The 14,811-nt window shown below is 35.7% G+C and overlaps 1 protein-coding gene across 4 annotated transcripts; it reads right to left on the bottom strand.

The window, feature by feature from the left end:
* Positions 1-10,792: 10,792 nt before the first annotated feature.
* LOC129566068 (alkaline ceramidase) lies at positions 10,793-14,602 on the bottom strand. 4 transcript variants are annotated; one of them, XM_055441615.1, is made up of 6 exons: positions 13,985-14,405; positions 13,379-13,621; positions 13,112-13,225; positions 12,207-12,463; positions 11,941-12,078; positions 10,793-11,811 (listed from the first exon to the last, which is right to left on the bottom strand). In XM_055441615.1, exons 3-6 carry the CDS (start codon positions 13,217-13,219, stop codon positions 11,493-11,495), a joined length of 822 nt encoding a protein of 273 aa, XP_055297590.1. In that variant the 5' UTR covers positions 13,220-13,225; positions 13,379-13,621; positions 13,985-14,405; the 3' UTR covers positions 10,793-11,492. The 4 variants fall into 4 exon arrangements, with proteins under 4 accessions (XP_055297590.1, XP_055297598.1, XP_055297581.1 ...); XM_055441623.1 differs by having other exon boundaries at positions 13,112-13,222; XM_055441606.1 differs by lacking the exon at positions 13,379-13,621 and having other exon boundaries at positions 13,985-14,602.
* Between the last annotated feature and the right edge of the window lie 209 nt (positions 14,603-14,811).

Here is a 14,811-nt window from a genome sequence, read left to right as displayed (position 1 = left end):
TCATGAAATTGAAAAACAAGATATTGTTTTTTATTCCGATTTTCGTTGGTGTGCTCCGTCGAGATAAAGCCATGTCTTTGCATTCGAAATGAATTTTTGATTAACTGAATGTGGAAGCATATAAGTTTTTCCGAATGTTTACAGAGCGATATGATTCACAGCAGTATTTCATATCACTTTTTGCACACATCATTCGCCTCGAGTGTTATGAACGATGCGACAAGTATATTTGTTATGCGAGTACTACTTTAGTATACAATAATATATTTATATATAATAATCATTATTTAGATATGGTTCAATTTGTAAACAAAAACAAAACTACTTAGTTTTTTGTTTTTTCTTCCTCCCTTGCATTGTTGTTGAGTAGAAACGCCCAATGGAGCGTAGCACTAGTGTAAACAAATACATTTGGCAAACTTGACAGTTTTCAACTATTTTTCCTGTCTTGTCAAGACAAATATCGTTTGCGAATTATCTTATTATCACCCTCCGTTCGGGTGCGCACAAACAAATAAACATGTGCGTTGCTGATTCGTTATAGCTGCTGGCAACTAAATATTCTACTTGAAATGAACTACCAAACAATGCCAAAAATGAATTCGACGAAGACATCGATCAATTGAGAAAAGCGTCGAGCAAAAGGAAGAAAAAGAAAATCCGTCGTGTAAGAGCTAATAGCATTGCACGCGGAACATGATCAATATTTCAAGCACGTATTATATAAAAAATCCAGCAAAGACCTCGCTTGTGTTGAGCGCGAGGCTCAAAATCCACTAAACTAAATAAAATAATAAATAATAACGATTTATGTGAAAAACGATACAGAACATCTTCAGCTTTGTTTTTCTTTTTTTTGCACAAAACAAATCGAAATATAGTTGCTATGTGACGACAGTTGATATTTCCCGAAAAACAATCCGGATTTCGGGAAGACAATTCAGTTTTCAAGCAACTTTTCCTATCTTCTTAAGTCAGTTGGTTGTTTCCATTGAATTATCATTTGATTAAAGTCATTGAAATAGCAAACAATTTTGCTAGCAATAAGAGCATTTCCAAGACAACAAAAAGTGAGTCATGTCATCTCAATTCACACCCTCGACTTGAAAATAAAGTTTTCGAATATCATCATTCGAAACAGAATTCTCCCGAAAAACTGTGCGGCTTCGAGTGAAAAAAGCACGCTCAAATAAGGATAATGTACTTGCATTTGACAGATTCCAGTAATTGTTTGAAGCGATTGTGTTTGCGCGCATAGCGCTTGGGAGTTCCATAAAAACGTTCTCATGAATAAAATATGCGATATCTTACCAAGCGGATGTTTACGCGTCACGATTAATCAGATGTTGTTGTTGTTGTTATTTTTTCCAGTCTTCTTCATCTCCGTTTGGTGTTACAGATTTTCGTCTGCAGATTAGACGTTCCATTAAAATGAGCTAAAACAAGTTGATACTATTCATTCATACTCGCGCAAGATGAACGTCACACAAAATTGGATGGAAAATTATTTTATCACAAGCATATATGCAAGGGAAAGCGACCATGCAAACACGATTCAACTGGTAATCGTAAGCTGTACACAGCAAGGGGCGCACATGAAAAATGCTGTGGATTAATTATACGGATTATGTGCAACAAATACCGCGACAAAAACGAATTGAATCATTAATGATTCGTCATTATGATAAATTCATTACTATGAACTGTACACAAAAACAACCGTATCCATGCGACACACGAGGATTTTGTAAATCTCCCATTGCGAACAGTGAACGTCGGTGCACAGTGCACACACATACTATCGATGGTGGAGCGCAGATGGGATGGTGTATCATGAAAGATCGATTAAATCGTTTAACATTCGCGTTGGTTTGGCAAAAAAGAAAATTAATTGCTTAACCGGAAATGAGCGAAAATGATCGCGTATTAAGCCACCGAGACTGTGGATCAGATGCCAGTGCTTTGTGTATCAAGCAGTTGATAATAATCTCAATATCCTTATCTTATTTCAAATCTCCTCTGTCTTTATCTTATTTTGCGGTAGTTTTGCTGGCAACAAGATCGTGTGCTATTTGTTATCATCCACTTTATAAAAACGTTTAAATTCATTAGGGGTTTATATATCGTTCGTCGCTGTTATGATAGAAATGACGACGACGATGCTTTGAATTAGAGCGCATAAATTGTATATCGTGCTTTGTCGCCTTTCATTCCTTGATACCGCGCTTTTTATGCGACCTTAATTTCATCTTCATACTTCTTCGTCCAATTTATTTCGATGATTCTTTAAGACTCGTCTTGTCTTCCGGTTATCATTCGTTAGTTCTTCTGTGTTTATTTTTCCTGTTTTTGACTGGCTGTTTTTCTGTCTAGTGTAAAGATCTCTAATCTTTATAATTACAAAGTGTTTGCAAACTCATTACATTTTCCATGGAAAATGATTTATTAAAAAAATTGATCACTCTATGATTAGTAAGATCTAGTTGGCATGGTTTACGAATCACTGGTAATTAGCAGTGATAATCCCTGAATTAAGCGACATACACTTTCACATCAACACACACATTCAGTTGAATGGCATTGATGAAAGAAGATTCTGCAGAAATGTGTCGTCTTATTCTTGGTAAAAGATGAATCGAAATCAAAAGGCACACATCTGTTGAAATTCAATTCCTTATAGAATTTGTTGCGCAGTTTGAAATCCAAACATGTTTCCATCATCACAGTGTGTGTTTGTTGTGTCCGAATGGATATTATGAAAACCACTTAACCAAAACAAATTATCGAAGAAACGCAAATATTTGCACAACGAATGTTCGCATATCTGCACCCGATTTCGGGCGAAGCTTCTATCTGAAATCGATTCACTTCAAAGCGAAGAAAAGAAAATTCGTTTCATTCAAACTCACATTTTGCACACATTAAATAGTACGCAAAAGGACAATTTCGAATTTAAAGACAAACAAAAAGCGCTCCGACGTGTGTGTGTGTGCGTGTGTGTAAAAGGCGTTGGCATCGCAATATTTATGGTATTTACCGACGAAAGTAAATAAATGGACAAAACTTTGTCGAGAGTGAATTTAATTCGAAGCACAAATAGTACAAGGCTGCATAGAGAAAATTCCATGCAAACCTCATGAACTTAGGCTTAATAAATGGGCTGTCAGTTTTGAATATATATGCCGTCTGACTAGTAGTCTATAAGAACTTACTATTATAAAATGTTCACAACATGAACACCGCAACAGTGTACCAATATAAAGAATTAACAGACCATTTCAACGTTTTATCTTTCATGCGAAAACAACGGGACAAACAATGAACTCCTTACAAATCTCTTATTCAATAGTTAGCTGCAAAATATTTATTGTGGAAACATAGCGACTTTACTCTTATTTACTCTTTTCGCCAGTTCCAATGACTAGTCTTGATGTGGATCACAACACCAAAATAATGGCCCCTGAACAAAAATAGCTCTATACTTTGATAGCTTCGCAAAGGATATATCACCTCGGTGTTGTCATCAATTTGTGGAATAAAATGCAGATTCTGTCAAAGCGGATATCAGACTGTGGAAAAATACATTTAATGATTGTTGACTGTGAACAAATCCCCGGGTTAAATATACGAAACATGATCGCATCATTGTAACTGGAAAATCAGTTCGATTTTCTGGTAAACAACAACGACCAACCGAACAAAAAAATGGAGAGAAATAAAATTGCATCCAATTCCATCCAATGTAAAAGAAAATCATCAAGAACTTTTCGGAGTCTAGACATAATATCCGATAAAGAATTTAGAACCAACAATTTTTTTTCTCTCTGTTCTATTTCGCTGATGAAATATGGTTGATCAAAGTGAGCAGTCATTTAAACTTTAAATCGGCTCTCAGCGGAAAATCTCATAAATATTTGATTTCAACCGATAGACGAAATTGATTGAAATTGAAAGGTGCGGAGAATTCATGGTTACTTGATATTTGAAGTGGATGTAGAGTGAAGAAAAAAGTAAGGCAATCGAATACAAGCATAACATTAACTTCATTCGATGACGTAAATGGATTTTCGCCTACTCAATGTGCGAGATCCAGTAACGATGTGACGAAATTTGCAGCGGCACAAAAACGTTGTTCAAAGAAATCAGTCAATCAAACGATCGTAAAAGCAAGACCGAAACAGTAACAAGGCATGCAGATTAAATCTCAATGATAAAATGTGTGTCACATTTGGTAAAACAATGGCGGTATTCGGAGCAAAAGAGGCGATACAAGAAAATGTTCATTGTTCCACATCCGATGGCATGAAGGTTTGTGATGTGCACAACAATGGGGAAGAAATCAGCATATAAATAAGCTTGTGCCGACAATGATACGTAACGCAGCATACTACACAAATCAAATATTTTGCTCGCACCATTTACCGTGAGCCAATAAAAATCTTCTATGCGAAGCAACACAAGAGCGAAAGTGATGGAGAGAGTGAGACTAGGGAAAAAAGACGGAAATATGCTACGGTCGGACAAGTCCTTATTATTCACATTAAAATGTTGCATATGCGTATGTATTGTGTGTGTGTGTGTATGGTACGCTATGGTAATGGATATCCATGCAAACGTCTTGTGCTATTAAAACATAACATATCGGCACTGAATGCGGCAAAGTGCAGATCGGAAAAGAAAAATCTACAGCACCAAAGCTCATATATGTGAAATTGAGCATATTTAATAAGATTATTGTTCCTTCCGTTATTCCATTGTTTCCGATTTATTTCTCGCACTCGCGTAAATGGTATCTTCATTTTTTTCGGTTGGCAGGAATGGATTTTTTTTTGTAAACACGCTAATAAACACAGACACACACACAATGTGGAATATCAAACAATGAACAAATAGATGTTTACACATGATTCACTTTAGCCCATCCTCTGATCGCTTTAGTATATTTTCCACTGACAACAAAAATTGAAGAAGAAAAGCACAGGAACGACTGGGAAAAATATATAATTTTAAGCCCACAGAAATTCCATTACATGTGCCCATAAATCTTGGCTTGGCAACGTAACACCTTAGCGCAAGTGAATGTTCACATTGAATTCAATCTTTCTAAAATTATCGGCCGCATTTGCTCAGTTCATGTTCAAGGCGAACTCCTTTTTGAACAGTGGAGCGCAAGCTTATTTTTTGTTCCGCACCCAAAATATTTCAATTTAGACGAAACAAATCGTTAACGCCACAACACAAACTCGCAGGAGCAATAACACTTTAGATGACCAACGCTTTTGCGAAAATGAATTCCCGCTAGCGGAAGCGTGTATGCCGAATTTTAATCAGACGACAAACAATCAATGCTATTCGTTAGCTGGTTTGATATTCAGTTATGCATAGTTGAAATTATTTCATTCGAGAAAAATACAGATAAATAGAATTATGCTGCACAACACATGCTCATCAAGCATCCTTCTGCTGTAATTATCATTTTTTTCTTCTTTGTTGTCACATTTTTGAAGTGCATACATCGTTCACCTTTCCATTACAGGTAACAGTGGGAGGGATGCTTTTCACATCGTTCCGCAATCATGTGTGTTTGTGTGTTCGCGATTATAAATGTTATTGTTATTGCGTTTTCTTACCCAGAACGAACAGATAAAATCACATTCTGAAAATTTATTTTTCTAAATATTCTCTGGTTTGATTGGAAATCTGAAGAACAAAAGCCATTTTTCACGGGAATCAGTCACAAATTCTCTCTGCAACATGAACACAACGAAACTCATTGCGCGAATTAAATCGGTGAATGAAAAACTGTTGGTTGGGTTTAATTGTGTTGAAATTTAATTTACACATGGATTTTGTTGACTTTTTTTCGGTGCACATTCAATCTTTTTTTTGTTTGAAAAGGACCCGAAAAGCTTGCAATGTTTCTTTTTTCTTGAAAAATCTGAACATCAATGCTTGTGTGAATGGGTCGTATGATATCAAATGTAAATGGATTTAGATTTACTGCTTATCGTTATCATGACAACTTAAAGGGATCGGTAAACTTCGATTTTGATGCTGATGGCAGTTGCCGCTCACACTTTTTCCACAGACATTCGGTGGTAGACTAAATGAATCGGTCGTTGTCTTTTTGTGCATTTTGGTATCGCTTGCGGTTTTGAGCTCAATTTTTTTACGGTTGTTTGCTTTTTTAGCTTAGCAACGAGGTTCATCAACCAACATCAAGCACGTTTTCAAGCTATAAAATCAAACATGCGTACGTGGGATGGGTTCGGTTTTTTCCCATCTTGCGTTTAGCTCAGCCATTTTTCTGACAACCTGCTCCGCCATTTTCAATCTGATTCCATCGATTTCCTTAAAGTCAAAAGTGTTCACTAGATCCCATCGGAAATAAAATGTAAACCTTGATTTTTTTTTCGGGCTATTGGCAATTGATGCAGGTTGCGAATAAAACACCCACAATTTTTTCCCTGATCAAGATACAAAAATGGCAAACAATTTTTTTTCGCAATCAATTTGTTTTTATAAGCACACAGTTTTATCATTCGATATGCCATTAAGCTTGACATAAAACTTAATTGATTTCTGGGATACGTTTTATAATCAATCATTAAGTGCCGCATAACCAGTGTGATTGATATCTTTTCAAGCACCGTTTTACTTGGTGCACAAACAGCAGGTTTTTCGTTCGTGTTTGAATTTTCAACAAATAATAAATTGATTAAAATGAATTGATCTCTATAATACCTTGGTCATTATGAAGTTGAGCAAGCAAGCGTACCGCCAGATGTCACAAAGCAATTAAAAAATCTCTCAAAGGCCGCTGCATTTGTTATATAATTATGTTGTTGATTAATGAACTTGAAACTTGGTTACTGACAAAGCGGTTTCAACCATCAAAGCTAACCGTAAATGAGTCTGTACCAGACGACGTACCGGCAAAAGACGTCGATGTCTGTTGATAGAGATACAAAACAAGTATGAATAATATTTGCAAAACCCGTGGAATGCAACGACTTGTGAGAATGTTAAACAACCAAACGGTTCGAATCATGCAAAAGCATTCCGAATGCATAGCTCTTTGGCGAAAATCAAGTTACCAAGAATTTGACACACAGGCATTCATAAACTTTTTCTAATTCGGCACAACTTTGGCTGGCGTGCTTTTGTGTGCGAATTTTTCTCTTCACGCAAGTTTTTTTTCTGTTCACATTCTTCTGGCAAAGTGTCGCAATTGTATCGCAGTTGCGAAGGAATTTTCGTTTTTAGATTGGTTTGATTAACTATGAATTCTCGTCAAAGCGAGAATAAAAGTCGTCGCATATTCGAATCAGTGTCATTTTTCAGTGGATGTTTTAAATGGAAATGGTGACAGAGATGTTCATTATTATTATAACGAGAGATAACGTGTTACTCTGACGTGTTATTTTGCATAGAATTCTTTCTTTCGAGTCTTTGCTTGTAGATGGAAAAATGAATCAGGTAAAGAAGAATGTTTATCATGGAAAATTCCATAAAGCTTTCACAAACACGGTGCGATATGCAAATCACTTGACAAAGGCAAATATATATGTCTGGCCTTGTTATGTCGGAGGCTATTTGCAATGTTGAGAGCGAATGATTTTGCTTAAGAAAAATAACGGAAGATTCGTCTTTTGCGTAACGACTGCATCAACGAGTTTCCCACACAGTAAGAATGTGATTATCAAGGTAAACCAGAGAATCATTTCAGCATAGATATTCAATGCGCTTGAATGTAGAGCGCTCGTTCACTCACAGCGACGTTCGCAGTCACTGCATTCAGTTACTGAGATCTCATCAGAAAATTGAATATCTGTGCTGAAATGATTCTCTGAGATAAACGCTATGAAAAATTAAAAGTCGGTGGATATTGGATACAGGGTTTTCGTCTGGTGACGCGAAATTGAGAAATTTCAAATTTACACGGCAAAAACCGTGTCTCACAGCATTGCTTGGCATTCGATTATTTGTGCAATCATTGGGTTCTTTAGGCAGCCGACATGTTATGGCTTACTGAAAACGATACCGACACTCACGTAAACAATTGCACGCTTTTAGTGGGTTAGACGCTCATGATTGAGGCATGCGAAACGTTTCCAAAATATCAACTACCCACCCCGAACAATGGGTTTGTCGATCACACAAGCGGCTGTCTAAGTGATGTGACACATTGCGTTTTTCGAGTGGTGACGATGACGGCGGTGGCGGCGGTGACGACGACGACGACGTTGGTATATCAAAAAATCAAGCACAGCTTCCATGACCTAAAATAAGCATGTAGCAAAAGCGATACGTAAGCAGAAAAAAGCGAGCATTTCCATACAGTCAAGGCACAATGACATGAGCACAATTTCGGAGAAAACGGCATATCAAAAGCATAAATAAAGCAGTACGAATCAAGCAATGAGGCCGAAAACAAAAGTTGAGCACACACACACAAAAAATAAATCGCCAAAGTTCTTTTCTGTAAAAACGCGATTTTTACCCGGCCAGACGTTAGTTCCAACAGCAGCAGTAGTAGCAGCAGCGATACATAAACATAACAATCTATCTTATAACCGTTGCTGTACTCAAATGCCACTGGAACGCATTGCAAAGTTTTCAACTACACAGGATATTTATACGAAATGTCTCCAGCGAAGACGAGAAAAAAAAGACTTTTGAAAGAGATTTTATGTGTGTTTGTGTTGGCAGTGGTGCGATGATGGTTTTCGCATCGTTTTGATCGTATTTTGCTTTTTACGACGCACAAAAACTTCCATAACAACCTTCATCATTGATGACTGAACAAGGTAGCAAGAAATGGTGGAGAGAAAAAACCCAACAAAGATTGTCTGAAAACCGAAAAATTGCAATATCAAGTAGTTTTCAACGTGTTCTTTTGCTCGCTTCATGTCTCGGTGTGTACATATTTTTTTCCCCATTGATAGCATAGCACACGGGGAAATAATTCGGCACATATTTTACTACATGCCATCGCAGCAGACCTACATGCTGTTCTGCGGAGACTGTTGTTTTGTCACATGAACAAACAAAGGGAACGAGACAAAAAAGTGTATCAACACGTGGAATTGCTTTATGAAATTTATTTAAGTGGCACATATCGCAAATGCCATGTGAGCATTTCATAGATAAAATGGTGTTTTTTTTAGGTTTCGTTATCGATGCGCTTCAGTCCCAGTGGAGAAATTCACTGTGTACTGTGAGATATTTTAATTGGGTACAAACATACAAAATCGGCCAAAAATGCCCTTCTTTGTTCAACAACTTATCACTTTTCTCAACAACCGTTTCCGTACTGAGCTCTCCGCTGGGAGAATCAACAACAATAACAGCAAAATGTGCAAATGATCGATTGACCGAAAATTGTGTGTCAAAGTTCCAGTTGAAACTTTGAGCGTTGGACTTTGGACTTTCTTTTCTTTGTTAAGGAAAAAAAGTAAGTCGATATTTTTCTTTTAATCTCGAGATGAGGAAGAAGAAGAAAAAGAACAAAAAAATGAACAACCACAAAAAGTCATTCCAATAAACTTACCTCTGACATACTTTGACTCTTGATACAATGGCATTCGATGTGAATACAACGGTTTGAAATGAAAATCCGGAAAGAAACAAAGCTCTCGGTTACTTTACGATGTGCACGGAAGTGCATCGTAAAAGCAAACTAGAAGCAGTGGAATGGGAAAAATTCCGATGTCGCCTTCATAACACTTTTATTACTTCAGACAAGCATCACAAATCACGGCATTAGGAAGTATAAAAATGTTATTTTTTTCTGTGTTGTGTCTTTGCAACGCAAATAAAATCGACAGTTGTGGCTACGGTATAAAAATTCGGTGAATGTGTTTAGCGTGCAGTAAGTGCCAGGGGGTGTTGTGTTAGACACTGACTTCCGACATTGTTTGAACTCAGTAAATAATTTATTCAGAAATTGACCCACCAAGTAAAATAAATTGAGATGCTTTGATTCATTTGTTGTTTTATTCGCGCAAAGAGAATGGATGTTACTAACATTCAAAGTCGTAGTGCTTTTTCTTTTGCTTCGATTGTAGCTCCATTGTAGCTCAATTGTTCTATTTGCAAAGTTTTATTTCAAATTGTAAATTTTTTCTCTGTGCCATCTATTCGGTATTTTTATTTAGTCGTAAATCCCCGTATTTACCTCTTACATCTCGATTCAGTGCCCCAATTCACTTTTTGTGCACTTTGCTCTCTTTTTTACACAAATTATACCAATTCGTCGGTGGCTACTGGAATAGCGCCATCTTTTGCATCATAGTGAAACTAAACTACGGTGTTTGGATATATTTCGGACGATTGCCTGTAATAACATGCACATTCACGGCGACAATAAAAATACCTTAGCATGTCATTATTTTCTTTGTTTATCAACAATTCGTGCATCTGTTTTCGCAAATGACTCATTTTAAACTGTAAACAGAAGAATGTCTTTGTTGTAGCAATTTTGCAACGAAAACAAAGTTGAAGTCAAAGACAAGTTAGATCGAATTGATATTAACATAATGGGAAATACTAATTTATTTTTCAGGTGACACCATTAAAATTTAATGCAGAATAAATTGATCGAGCATGAAGAGATGATAGTCTAGTTTTAGATTACGCAGAGTGAAGGAAAAATAACGAACTGCAGTCAGCAAATTTGTCCATTGAATATTCAACAATCAATTAAATGATATAAGGATAGAGACTCTGTCACAGAGTGCATTCAAGTCCCATTATATTCCGAAATGCACTTGAATAAAACACAATTTCGTTTATTGGTTTGTTATGTATTCGAATAATAACTTATATATTCTAATGTCCCGTGGTAATTGATGCATGTTTATTGCAAATATTCTATTTATTTTTATCATGGAAGCTCAAAAACTATACAAATAAATAATATATGATTCATTTTCAATAGATCAAGATTATGAAAATGTAGTTTAAATGGGGAATTGTCTGAAAATGTCGAATAAAAACAATAATTTAAGTACCAAAACAAATGTGAAATGTTGACCGTTGCAATTGAATGTATATCAAATCATTGAATCAATCATAAATATGTATCGTCCCTTAATTCTCATTAAAACAATTCATTAACTCTTTCTCCCACATAACATAAGGGATGCTAAATTTGCACATTCTCTAGTAATAATACAATTTTATAATTGCTACGTAATATATAATACTCATAAAATTTGTTCGAAATAAACACACTTGTCCAATACATGTCTACAAATTACAAACGAACGAATTCCACGTTCATTTTGTCAATTGAAATGTGTTGTCTGTATGAAGTCTTATCTACAATATGTGTCTTTCAAAGCCATCAGTTTTTTTTTATTTTGTTGTTGTTGATGATTTTACATTCTACGCCTCTGCTAATCAAAGAGAGATATCAACTAGTCTTTTTTTTACTTTTCATCTACTCCGTTTCACACATAGTGCACGCTATGTGTCTCACTTTCGAGTTAAATATTACGTTTTTCATCGTTATAATAGCATTTGATGGAAACAAACGGAATTCCCAGTTCGAATTCGTTGACAGGCCAATAACGGAGATCGGGTATACGATTTGTATATTCCTCCTTGACGGCATAGTATGCGAATAGGACACAAGCCGTGTATGACGAGATGAAAATCAACACATGCCACAATGCGTGCAAGTATGGGAATTTTTCGCCGAGCACAGTATCACAGAAGAATTTATCAAGTAACCAGCACACAATGGCCAATGCCATTACCAGCGCACTGCGCAATCCAAGCCGGTAGACACGCTGCGAACGCTCTCTGACGAAAATGAAAAATTCAAAGAAAACGAAATATTAAAATGTCATTATCATTATAAGTATTTTCAATGAGAAAGAGGAAGAGAAAGAGAGAAAGAGAAACGTAATTATTTTTTGTAATAGTACGTACTGTTTGATAGCTGAGTACAGTAGCATGAATGTTGGAATCACCAGCAGCATTAGTGCAAATGCATTGACCGCCGGTTCCCAAAATGTTAACATTGTACAAACGGCAGCACACATACCCATCACTGTGCCGAATATTTTCCTTCATTTAGAGAAAAAGAGAAAAAAAAATCAATTGAAAAATTCAAGTTTTTATTTATGAAGGAAAACCAAATCAATTTTTAACTATGAAAAAATGAAATAAGAAGAAATAAATTCCATTTAAATTACCGGTTTCCGTTGAAACATCGTGGAAAGAATTTTTTTGGGAAAAATAGTGAAAAAGCGGCGGCACACACCCACAAAATAGCTACTTCGTCAAGCAATTGACCGATAAGACTTAGTGTTGCGTGGAAATATGCGGAGCTCAGGCCAACTACAATCATAAGTACCCAAACCAAATGGATGCCAGGATTGATGAAATGGCCATAGTCTCGGAATAAATGAATCAAAAGCGGTGGCAACAACAAAAACAAGAAATTACTCAGCTGAAAAACAAAGAGCAAACAAATATGAACATTTAATATTTGGATTCATAGCTGTAAATAGTGTGTTTGTACAATCGGTCTGATGGATCGATGATAAGCATAAACTACAAATAAACCGAGAATAAACAGCGATAGTTTTTGTTATTTATTCTCTTTGATTTTATCGGACGAATATAATTGCCGTGACTGTGGAGTTTATTGAAATTTCGAAACGGATCCGTGAAAAACGACTATGATTGAGTCTATATAAAGTATGGACAAAAGTATCCCTAATAACCAATAATAACAGTCAGAATGATTCTATTTTTATTCGACGCTTGCGTTAAATCGTAAAGCTTGTTACGTGTTTTCGTGTGTTTTCTTTTTGTATTAGTCGGTATAAGCGCTTATTAGTCTTATCTCTCGTTTCAACATGAACAGCTAAACTATTAAGTCGAATTGAAGCCCGTTAAATGAATTGCGTTTCATTTCGTCCCCCTTTGTTGATTTCATTGTTTAATTCCTTTGTGTGTATCCCGTTTAATTTATTCATTTTCAGATGTACACGCTGTACACAACTTGATGAGAAAACTCACTACTTGATACGAATAAACTAGATTTGTATGACGTTTAATTTGAAACTGTTCTTTTTGTTCGGTTATTACTCACTGTGTTTACGAATTCAGCAATGTTTGCTGAGACTTGATAGTTGCCTTCACACCAATCAATTGGTGATGAGCCTGGTTTTAATGCACTCAACTGTTTTTCCCACATCATTGGCTACTATAAATAGATTCAATTAATTAATTAATTAATTTTACTACAATTTTGATTTTGTAAAAAGAAAATCCCAGAGAAAAAAAGTCCAATTGAAACTACAAAGATTTTCGACGGCATAGAAAATAAATAGTTCTTCAAATTGAAATTACAAAGCACCTTTCTTTCGTAGTTTGAATATTGATCGTTGAACTTTGACTTTTCTTTGGCCGATTTGAAAATAGAACCGAGAATAATTGCCCCTCAAATGCCAGCAATATTAGTCAAACATTTGGTAAAACGATAAAATCTGATTTTTGCGGTTTTTCTTCGATTTTTTCCCTTTGATTCACGAAAGTTTTTTCTTTCTTCTGATTCACGAAATCGGACGAATGGACGTTGTCGGAAAACTGACTCGTACAGCTGCTGGCAAAGTCTTGATATTTAAAATTCATTTGCAATTGCATGTAACACAACTATATATCAATGTTTAAGAATGCGATAGAAAAACATCTAACGCTCAAATACAGAGAGTAAGGCGATAAGTGTTCGACAAATGAACGAGGTCAAATTTCATCGGTTCAAATCACTTAAGAATACTGTACTGATGGCGTGATTGAAATGGGAATAAAATATTGATAGCAATTTGGGAAAAAGTTTTCTATTGGTTTAATAATGTGAACGAAAGCCGAAAATCTGGTTGACAGTTTCAATACGGTTACACAACAACCTGTCTATTGCCAAATTGTGTAACTTGCATTCAAATTTGAAAACTAGTGCACTTACATTTACGGCGTTGTCTTTTTTTGTGTGTAAATTTCTTTCTCTCTTTCAAATCAATTGCAAAATCGATAGGATTTTACCATCCTATCATTTTGATGTAGAAATGGAAAACAATTTTTGTGGATGATAATGTTTACAATCAATTTGTCACTTTTCACTCGAATCTATCGTAAAATTTGTTTTGTTATTTTCTTGTCTTTGTTTTGACACAATAAAATAATTTTACATCAAAAATTACACACAACACGTTCGAATGCAACAAACTACTAAGAACAACTGAACAAAGACCCGAGATATATTCACGCGAAACGATACTTGTAATTTGTTTGTGTTTTCAACCTTTGCTTCATAGTTTAATTCGTTTTTCTTCTTTCATTAATATTTCGTGTGCTTGTTTTGTTGACGATTTGTCGCGTTTTGTTTCTTTTTCACTGCAGTGCAGCAGTAGTGGCAAGTCACAGCTGAAATTTCTTATTGGTATTGTTTGTGTACGAATGTGTGCATGGATTTGTATTCGTGATTGTGTGCGCGACGTAAGTACCACCGTACGTCGTTTCGTTGCCAACAAAGTCATGTTCAAGTATTGGTGTATTGTTTGTTATTGTACATGAACACGAACTGTCAATGTGCTCTTCGTTGCTCGCACACAATACATCCCAGTGTGATTCTGTAGTATCGATGTTGTCTCTCTGTCTGAAGCTCTGCTTTCGCAGCATTTGGGCCGTTGATAAACAAAGAAAGCAGTATGAAACAACTCTATAGTTGAGCGGAAATGTGTTGATCATAAGTAAAATATAGGACAAACTAAATATGCGTATGAGAAAAAATAT

Source organism: Sitodiplosis mosellana, unplaced genomic scaffold, assembly GCF_009176505.1.
Source record: "Sitodiplosis mosellana isolate CC-2019 unplaced genomic scaffold, AAFC_SMos_1.0 Smas_scaffold_1, whole genome shotgun sequence".
NCBI lineage: Eukaryota > Metazoa > Arthropoda > Insecta > Diptera > Cecidomyiidae > Sitodiplosis > Sitodiplosis mosellana.
Note: the sequence above shows the minus strand (reverse complement) of the source record. Positions and strands in the feature narration are given on the sequence as shown.